Genomic DNA, 10271 nt, shown 5'->3' with positions numbered 1-10271 from the left:
CGCGGGGCCGGGCCTGCGCCGCGGGCGGGCGGGCGTGAGGGCGTGAGGGCGGCGGGAAGGGCGGGAAAGGCGGGCGCGCGGGAGCATTGGCGGGCTGAGGCGCGGGGGGCGGGGCCTCCGTGAGGGGACGCGAGGGGACGGCGGGGCCCTTAAAGATTCCGCCGCCTTTGTAGCGTGCGAGGCCGCCGGGAGCATCGCGGCATGGGCCCGGAGCCGGCCCCGACCGCTGCCGGGGCTGCTCCCGTGCCGCCACGGGGATCGGCGGTGCTGGCTGCGCGGCGGTCGCCATGGCCGGTGGCGCAGCCCAGCCCCGCGGCCGGCGGCTCCCGGGGCCCCGCTGCCCACAGCCGGCCCTGCTGCCTCCCTGTTCGCTACTGCAAACCGAGGTACAGCGCCGCTCTGTGCTGTTGGTTGTTATTAGTTGCCCTAAATGCGGCTGGATTCGGGCTCGCTAGCAAGGTGTGATGGATGTAGCTGACCCGGGGTGGATGGCGAGCCCCCGGAGCCGCCGTGCCGCTGGCACAGCGCTGTGGGGCCCCGCTCCCCGGTGCACACACCCGGCAAGGGCCGGCTCCCCGGGCCGCCCCTCGGCCCCGCGGCTGGCACAGGGCTCTGCGGGCAGGGGCAGGGCGGATGGAAGCGGACACGGCCCGCGGGGACAGCATGCCCTGGCACGGAGCTGGCAAAGGGGGGACTTGCCTGCTATGGCACAGCCCGTGCAGGGCACCCGTGCCAAGACACGCTGGGTCAGGCTGTCCCAGTTCACTACTTCTCCCTGCTCCTTCAATCAGCAGCAGCAACAGCCTTGAGTGTCCTTGAGTTTTGTGTAATCCTTATCTCGGCCCTGATAACTGTGTCCGTGTTTGTGGCAGTCCCACCTCCACTGGGTCTTTCCAGTAACTAAAAGGGGAAATAGGGAGAAATGTCACCTTTTGGACCCTTCATCATCAGGCCACTCACTCTCCAGAGCGCCTGGTATCCCCTTGCAAACAGGTTGTGTATGACAGCACCCAGTTTCCCTACAGATTGGATCCCAAAGGATAACGATCCATTTCTTTCCATGTTGCCATCACAGTGTCTCTGGAGCTCACGGGGTTTTCTGAGCTGCTTTTTGGCACTATCAGGCCAAAAATAAAGAGGAGTTCCCCCCACCCCAGCTACTCCTCCCGCTGCCAGCTTGTGGTGAAGAGGGAAAAAGAAAGGAAGACAGAAAAGAAAGCTCTGGCGTGAGGTGCCTTTGTTCAGGGCAACTTATGCGTGAAATCTTTTTGTCCTTCCTAAAGGAAGGCAAAAGTTGCGGTTGATTTGGGGAAAAAAGAGGCGAGTGCAGCGCTCCGGAGACGGAGGTGCCCCTGTGGGCAGGGGGAGGAGGGTGGGTGGGCAGACCCCGATGGGGATCTGGTGCCGCAGATGTGCTGGTGTCTGTGTCCTCCTTTTCCTCTCTTTTCCTCTCTTTTCCTCTTGCCTTGCCTTCTCCTTCTCCAACAAATTCATCAGGTCTTTGACTTTTTCTTTCCAAACCTGCACCTGACGACTGCGTCCCCTGAGGATGTTTTGTTTGTAGTGTCTTTCCAAATTCCTGTCAAAACCTTCCTGGGAATCGCGGTGTAAATACCCGTGCGTGGTGCAGTTGTACCCGAAGCGGAGGCCCGGCCCGATGGGGCAGTGCCTGCCCTCAGGGCCAGCAGGGTGCCGGGTGTCCTGTGTCACCGGGCGGGACAAGGCAAGCCGAGCTGGCAGCGGGCACGGCGGGCAGCAGCAGCGCCGGGAGCCGGGGGTGCTGCAGCTTCCAGCCCAGCGGGACAGCGTTCCCTGCCTGCATGGCTGCCTTTGCCAGAGGCTTCCCTCGGCTTTGGGGGCGGGAGGAGGGGGTTTCTTTGTTAGCTTTCCTGCTGTCTGCCTGCAGCCAGGCCTCCCCTGCCACAGCCAGGTGCCCTTGCTCCCCAAAGAGGCAGCGGTGGGGTGTCCAGGGATGGCAGGCTGGGACAAACCTGGGCATTGACCTGGCCTGGCTGAGCTTTCCTGCCCAGCATCCTTCTGGTGTGGGCTGTGGCTCCCTTGGGATTATGAAATTTAATTCCTCTCCTCTTTTGTTCTCCGGGGTTGTCTGTAGTGTCCTGCAGCACTCGCACCTGCACCTGACCCAAACCACGCAGGGAAGGGTGACTTGAGGGTGACAGGACATGGCACAGGCACAGGGAGTTCTCCTCTAAAGCAGCTGGCCAGGGCCTGCAGGTGTCATTTCCACCTGCTTTTAAACAAACACTGCAGGTGTTTTCTTTGGCATTTTGAAACTGCTGTCACAAGCCCGTTCTCTGCAGAGCGAGCAGCTCCATCCCCTCAGGACAGCTTCCAGGGATGGAGGCAGAGCTGGACATGGCCTGGGGGTTCAACCCTCCAGCCCCAGCACCTGGGCCAGCAGAGCCTTCCTCATGTTTACCCGTGGGAGAGGAAGGAAAGGATTTTTCCTACCCCATCCCCATCCCCAGACTGGGTTCTAGGACTATAAAGCCCTGCCTCTCTGCCAGGATGTCTCAAGGATAAATATGTGAGCTGTAGTGGGTATTAGTGGTGGGAAGCACACAGCACGGAGGATCTGGGATGGCTCTCTCCTGTGCCTGCCAGCCTCAGGGACTCATGTGAACTCCTAAAAACACGTGGCAGAATTCCTGCCACTGAGGATGCTGCAGGTCACCTGGAACACGAAACAGCAGTGGGCTGGAAGATGTTCCTGGGCATGTAATTCACCTTAATGAGCAAATACCCTGAGCCTATCAGTGCCCACATTGCCACACTTTTTATCTTCACGTATTTCACAGGAGTGCAGAATTTGATCCATCACACCAAGCTTGTTGCACTGCATAATTAAATATAAGGAGCATTAAGCAACACTTTTAGCAACTCCTCTGGTGAAGTTTTCCAGTAAAACCTATCAGTGGCCCTGAGCAGTTTGGGAAATAATAATAATAAAAAAGAAGCAGCAGAGGCAGTGGAGTTTTACAGACTCCCAATGCACAAGAAACCATTTTATTTAAAAACAATGCATTCAGGATCGGGTTATGGCACACGAGTCAATGCTGCAGGCACACCCAGCACGGGCTCACACGGGAGCTGCCCAGCCCCGCTGCCCCCGCGGGACGTGGCACGGTCACGGGCAGCCGGGGCACCCAGAGCTGTGCAGGCAGGCTCAGCCCGTGCCAGCCCAGCCCTGCCACCAGGCTCTCCGTGCTGCTGAGGCTGCAGCAGCTCCTTCCCAGCGCTCACCGGAGAGCTGCCCGGCCCTTTGTGAACGTCAGCCATTGGAAAATAAACAGTGCTTGTAGTATGGCCCTGACTAACGAAACCTTTATTACAATTATGGCATCTTCTTTTTTTTTTTTTTTTTTGTAATATTTATATTTTTTTTATCGAAAACAACTCCATCAGGCATTGAACTGTAGAGCCATTGAAATAAAGACACATTCATTTACAGAAAACCTGCTTTTTCCTATTTGCCCTGTTTTTGCAGCCTCCATTCACAGTCACTCTGTTTCACAAATCTTGCTTTTGGCTTGGTCTTACAATGAAACCTGGTAGCCAAATGCCTGTTTTCACATGCCTTGCTACCATTCACCGAGGAGATGCAAGCAACAAAAATAGAGACCCAAGATGTATAAAAGAAGAGAGGAAACATGTATTCCCAATCCTATGTACACCCCCAGCACCTTGGCACCCATCCTGCTGGCAAAGGGGCTGGAGAGGGATGTGGCTGCCCCTGGACACTGAGCAGCCCAGGGCCAAGCAGGGTCTCCCAATGGAGGGAGCTGCTCTGGATTTTGGAGCCTCAAATGTTTTGTACTTATAGGTATTGATCACGCTGCATTAGCTCTTGTCTAGACGTTCAGTCATGGGAAGGAGAGTTCTCCCTGAACCATCAGGAATTCATGCAGGAAGGTTTGGGGCCAAAGAGAGGGAAGGAAGAGGCCAGCTGAGGTGATGCCACTGGCTGTCCTGAGCAGGGAGGGAAGCCCCCAGCACCTTGTAAATAACAATTAAATAAATAATAAAATACTTGCTCAGTAGTGCAAAGGCATTTCTGCTGGACAGAGGCAGCCCAAAGAGCCTCTCCTCAGGCACTGTCTTCTCCATCCCCTGCCATCCTCACCTCTCCCTCAGACCCCACCTGGCAAAACAAAAGCTGTGCACTTTGAGATGCTTTTCCACCTTGCAAAAGAATATTGATACTAAGAAGCAATTTACTTTGGGCTGTGCTGTGCCATCGATCACGGGGCAGAACTCCCCATTAAAATCAATGATTCTGAAATGTTCAATGTGGGTCTGGAGCATCGATGGGGCGTTTTGCTTAAAAATCAATGATGTAATATGGCGTTCTGTCAATAATTTTTCTGTATTCCCATTTCCAAATATTTGCAGTCAGTTTTGTGCTTCCTTCTCTGCTCTTTGTGCTTTTGTAAAGTTCTGGTGGTGATGCCAGGGCTGTGCCCAGGGGGTTGTGCCCCTCTCCAGGACTATGGGAGGTTCCAGAAACTGCATGGAGCCCACTGTCCCTGCTTTCATGCCAGTAGAATGATAATAGCTCCCATTTCTTTAATTTGCTGATGAGAAATTATGGTTCCCTCAGGAAACTGGTAAAAGGCCTCTTGGTAAAAATATCTGGTGTTCAGACAAGCCAACAAGAGTAATTTGGGGTTGGGGGTGACGCTCCTGCCCCGGTGGGCTTAGGGGTGCTGGGCACTGCTTTAGCATGGACCCCAGTGCCCATGGAAAACAATATCAGAAATTATTCATTCCTGCACTTCACTAATGACCAGTGCAGAGCTCTTCTTTCCCTGTGCAATTTCTGGTTTGGGGCTAAACAATCTGTGTGCTCCAGCACGGGGAGCAGGGTCCCTGCAGGCTCTGCTGGGACCAGGGCTGCCCAGCCACTGCCAGCCCCACGGTTCCCAGAGCTGTGATCCCACAGCCCTTCTGGCACTGGGGGACTCAGTGCAGCACTGGGGCATCACCACTGCACCCCTGTGACTCCAGGAGCACAGGCACACGAGCTGGACCCTGCTGAGCAAGTGTGAGGAGCACAGGACTGCCCAGAGCCCCAGGAACAGTGCCTGGGGCAGCTCTGGACATGGGGCAGCTGCGGGGCCCCCCACAGCCCTACACAGCCTTCGGAAAAGCACAGCTGGGGAATGTGGGATAATTCAAGGGGAGGAGAAAGCCAGCAGCTCCTGCTCCACCCCGGCGTGTGGGGGAGAACCCTTCTGGCTGCAGGGCCACAGTGGGCCCTAGGCCATGCCTGGGTGTTGTGCTGGAGATCTCCTCCTCATTTCCTATGTCTGACCACAAGCAAAGAAGCTAAGAAAAATCAACCTGTGCCATTTTAAATACTGGATTTTGCATCTTCTTTCATTGTGGGGTCAGTTCTCACTCACAGCAGTAAAAAATTGTTAAGTACTTGCCAGCATACTCATAAGAAACCCAGTTACTTCCCAGGCTCCTTTATCCTGAGACATAATGGCCAACACTTCCCAGCTGTAAGTGACCCTGTTTTTTGTCCTGTCCCCAAACAGATGGATTTCCTGTGCTGCCAAGGAAATGTCTGCCCTGTCTGCCTTGGGTGCTGCTGGTGCTGGGAAAATGGGGACACTGCTCCAGCTGTCTGACTGGTGAGTTAGAGACATAAATGGGGGAATTTGGTCGTGGCATTTCTTCTTCCCTGCACTCCAGCTCTGCTCACTTCCTTCCCTACAAAAAACTGGTTTTTAAACATCCCAGCACCTGGCTTCCATTTTTGCCCATCCTGCCCAAGCAGGGGGATGGGGTTTGGGGCTTTTCTCACCAAAGAGGTCTCCAGAGAAGCCTAATTGCATGAATTGTGGTGGTTCAACTGTAAAATCAAATGGCAGAATGGTATCAGATGGATGGGAATGAACATGCCTCCGTCTGTCTAGTCAGGACTAGGATCTGTCCCGAAAGGAATTAAAACACTGAAGTATTCCAAGAGTGATATAAACACCTAGCTAAGGTATGAGCCACTTTGTGACCTTCTTCTTGTTATTCTTTAAAAAATGTAAAATTCAGTAAATAGGAAATACCCAAGCGGCGGAGGTCAGGATCCACACCGAGGAACTCGCGTGTGCCGACGCGCTGGAGCCCCGAGTGCCTTCCTCCATGGCCAGGCCACGCTGAGCTATGGACAGCAACAGATACAAAAGAAGCAAAACCTCTTAAAAGTAGCATTTCTAGCTCTAATGGGAAGGAGCAATGAAATTATTTAGGGTGTTAGCAGAACGCTAAAATATGAACAGATATTAAAACAGACTGAGCAGCTCTTCTAGAAATGCAGAATGTTTCAACTTTGCAGCTGCACAAATCGCATCCACAGAACATGATAAAAGCTTCTGCACCGCTAAATATGCTGAAACCCTTGGATGAGCAGTAGCTAAAAAGCATCTTTAATTATGGAAAAGATTCTAGGGTGGGTTTGTTTCCTTTTTAGAATTCTATCTGAAGAATGTTTAATTTGGTTTTGGGCACTTTTTTAGACAATTGTTTGGCACTTCGAGATTTAGGTTCTTAGGCACAATGCGACAAGGTGAGTTTGGCCAGTCCTTCACCGTGCATCCTGTAGAGCAGCTGGAACTCTGCAGGCAGCTGGTGGGACTCCTGCCACTTGGTGGTGAACTTGGTTCCCTTCTTGTCGTAGTAGTGGTAGGGGAGGTCCTCCCGCGTGTTGGGGTCGAAGGCGAAGGGCCAGAAGCCGTAGAGGTGGATCTCGTCGCAGACGGCCGAAGCCAGCGTGTACATGAGGATGCCTGTGCTCAGCCTCTTTGGGGACAGGTGCTTGTTCCTCCAGTACCTGTGGAGACACGGGCGTGACTCTCAGTCTGCTCAGAAGCTACTGGAACTTCAGAACAGCAACCACAAAACCTCAGCACCTCTGACAACAATGGCCGGACTGTGCCTCCCACATCAGGCTGGAAAAATCAGTTAGGAGATGCATTTGTACAAAGAGATGTATTTGGCCATTAAATGCAAGGCAAGCCCACCCACCTGTTAACGTGCTGCATGATGTTTCCTGGCCAAGCCAGCTGGACCTTCAGCTGCCCTCTGTGCTCAACGAAGAAGTCAACCAGTGTTCTCGTGACCGTCGCCGACGTGTGGAAGAAAAAAGCGGGGATCCAGAGAATGGCCCCATCGAGCTTTTTCAAACTTAAAAAGAAGTTGTTGCGATCCTGAATGGTCAGGAGGTTGTTGTAATACTTCTCCAGGATGCTGGGGTTGAAGGTGGTGAGGTTGGTTTTCCTTCCAACATCTTTCTGGAAAGCCTCAGTTGGAGCAAAATTGCAGCGAAAGACAAAATCCGACTTATCGATTTCCTGCCCGCACTGGCTGCCAGTCAGGATCCCGCTGTTGCCAACCACGGCGCAGATGTTGTAGTGCTTGTTCTGGATGGGAGACACGTCGGGAAGCAGAGACCTGAAGTTGTTGCTGATGGAGAAGACATACTTATGGCTGGAGTAATCGTAGTGCATCAGCTGCCCGATCCGAACGCTGCTCTTGACCAGAGAAAAGTTTTTGATGACGTCAACGTGCTGAAGGATTTCTTGCCTAAAACAAGAGCAAAATAACAGAAAACATGGAGTCCTAATTCCCCTTTTTTGCAGTGGATTTGTTTTCCACCTAGACTTACATTTTTCCCTTTTTTTTTTTTAAGTGTACTGAAATAGTTTCCTGATCAACATGGTGCAGTGGCTTTAAAATCAATATAAATAGGTGGGAATGAGGGAGCTGGCTGCTCACCTAGAGCTCCACCTGGATTTACCAGCTGCTCTCTACTGGTGCCAGCTCAGGCTGTGCCTGTGCCTCTTGGAATAGTGTCAGGATTAAAATATGGGATTAGGATGAGGGGTGCAGCTCCCATTGCATCCCCCAGTCACCCAGCACTGCATCGCCCTGTCTGGGCTGTGACACAGCGTGAGGACAGCTTTCTGCTGGGGCTGTGTGTGCCTCTCATTCCTGCTGCAGCCACAAGGCACGTGAAACAAACCCAGGAGAGATATCCAACTGAATTAACAGGAGACAATTTATATATATCTATATTTCTATTTCTGTTTTCATTAACAAGCTTCCCATCACAAAACCAAGCGACAGTCACTGTCTCCATCTCTGCAAATAGAGTTCCTTAATTCATATTTGGGCAAGCACAGCAGCACTTTTAGGAGGGTTATTAGGGATACTTACAAAGCAAACAAAACCAACCCTGCTTGGGAATTTCCCTCGCAGGGCATAAAATTAGAAACTGAATAGGACTTTATTTACTTATGTTTATGGAAAACAAACAACCATTCCTGGAGCTCACATCCTCCAATGTCTGAGCATTAATGGAGTCCCACTGGGTGCCCTAATTATGGGTTCTGGCTGACGGACAAGTGCAAAGGCAGCTCCTTGAGGCCTCAGCTGAAATCATCAGAGGGGTGGCACAGGAACAGCCCTATGGAGCTGCTGGTGCCAGCGATGGAGCAACACTGGGGGCGGCCACTGTCACACAGCCTGGGGGTCCTGGGGAGAAGGTGGGACTAAGTGCCACCTCCTCTCTGTACCCACGGCTGCTGAGGGCAGTGTGGCAGCACTGGAAGGGAGTTACTTGTCCTGCTGCCCTTGGACCGTGGCCTGAAGGGAGGAGAAAAGCCCAAACCCTGCTCTGAGCGGTGCAGCAGCCCCATGCTGCCTGCACAGAGCCAGATTCCTGCTCCCCAGGTGGGACACGTGAGCAGAGCCACCAGCAGGAATCTGTCAGGACAAAACGACTGTCCAAGGTGGCAGTAGCTGTCTTAAACGGCTACATGGTTTTATTGTCCTTTATAGAAATGCTAGATCTGTGTAACCAGCAAATAGAGGTATGTATAGAGTACAGAGCTCTGTGCCTGCCCCCGCAGCTGCAGGCAGCAGCAGCCCTGCACTTGCTCAGAGCTGCCAGCAGCTGGGAAGTTTCTGTGTGCCTCTGGCCTCCATGAACACAGCCCTTCACGGCTGTGACAGGCCAAAGGGTTTCCACTCCTAAAGCACAGCTATTTATCCTGGAGCAGTGACAATTCCACCTGCACGCCAGGAAACTGGGTCACGTCCCAGTGCAATGATGTGCCTTGCAGCCTGGTGTCCTGCTCTGAAATAATCAAGTCTTTGGGGAAGGACAGCTGCAAGTGTCTGGGGAAAAGCTCCGGCTCAGCCTTTGTCTGCTCCTCGGATGTGGGGGTGCTCAGCATTCCCTCAGCTGCCCGTGGGCAGGGGCACAGCCGGGCTGTGCCCAGCTCCCTGCTCACCTCTGGTGGGCGAAGGCGCTCCGGTTGAACACCCACTTGGAGGGCTTGTCCTGCAGCTCCTGGCCCAGGGAGTTGGTGATGGGCACGAACGAGGGGTCCAGGAACTTCAGTGCAAACTGGGACCTGGAGGTGGGCACAGACACCAAAACGTGTACACACGTGGGGACACATGGGACACAGGGACATGGGGACACATGGAGGCACAGGGACAGCAACTTCAACACATGGGGACACATGGAGACACAGGGACATGGGGACACATGGAGGCACAGAGACATGGGGACACAGAGACAGAAACAGCAACTTGCACACATGGGGACATCCATGCACACACATAGGGACACATGGAGGTACAGAGACAGCAACTTACACACATGGAGACATCTGTGCACAGACATGGAGACACATGAAGACACAGAGACAGCAACTTACACCCATGGGGACACACAGAGACACAGGGACAGCAACTTACACACGTGGAGACACACGGAGATACAGACACATGGAGACACAGAGACAGCCATGTACACACATGGGGACACACGGAAACATAGAGATACATGGAGACCCACCCACACACACGGAAACACCCGTGTGCAGACATGGGGACACATGGAGACACCCACACACACACATGCAGACAGACACCCGTGCACACACACGGAGACACCCGTGTGCAGACATGGGGACACATGGAGACACCCACCCACGCACACACATGGAGACACACAGACACATCCATGCAGCACGCGTGAGGACGCCCACGCAGACACAGCGATACCCACACAAGGCACACACAGGGCACACACAGGGCACACACAGGGCACACGCAGACCCCCCCAGCCCCGGCCGGACCCGCAGCCCGTTACCGGCCGCCATCAGCACCACGGAGAGCGCCGGGCGCCGCCGGGGCCGCGCCGCTCCGGGTCCCCCCGCCCGCCCCGCGCCCCGGGG

General features: G+C 53.8%; 1 protein-coding gene across 1 annotated transcript in view; it reads right to left on the bottom strand.

Annotated features, from left to right (window-relative positions):
- Positions 1-2995: 2995 nt before the first annotated feature.
- Positions 2996-10271, bottom strand: part of ST8SIA3 (ST8 alpha-N-acetyl-neuraminide alpha-2,8-sialyltransferase 3) — a 7619-nt gene continuing 343 nt past the window's right edge. Inside the window, exons 2-4 of the mRNA XM_039708424.1 lie at positions 9318-9440; positions 7048-7605; positions 2996-6853 (exon numbers count right to left, since the gene is read on the bottom strand). Of these exons, the coding sequence (XP_039564358.1) occupies positions 6571-6853; positions 7048-7605; positions 9318-9440 (964 nt within the window). The 3' untranslated portion in view covers positions 2996-6570. The remainder of the gene's footprint in view (positions 6854-7047; positions 7606-9317; positions 9441-10271) is intronic.

Source organism: Passer montanus, unplaced genomic scaffold (genome assembly GCF_014805655.1).
Source record: "Passer montanus isolate IOZ18808 unplaced genomic scaffold, ASM1480565v1 scaffold200, whole genome shotgun sequence".
Classification (NCBI taxonomy): domain Eukaryota; kingdom Metazoa; phylum Chordata; class Aves; order Passeriformes; family Passeridae; genus Passer; species Passer montanus.
Note: the sequence above shows the minus strand (reverse complement) of the source record. Positions and strands in the feature narration are given on the sequence as shown.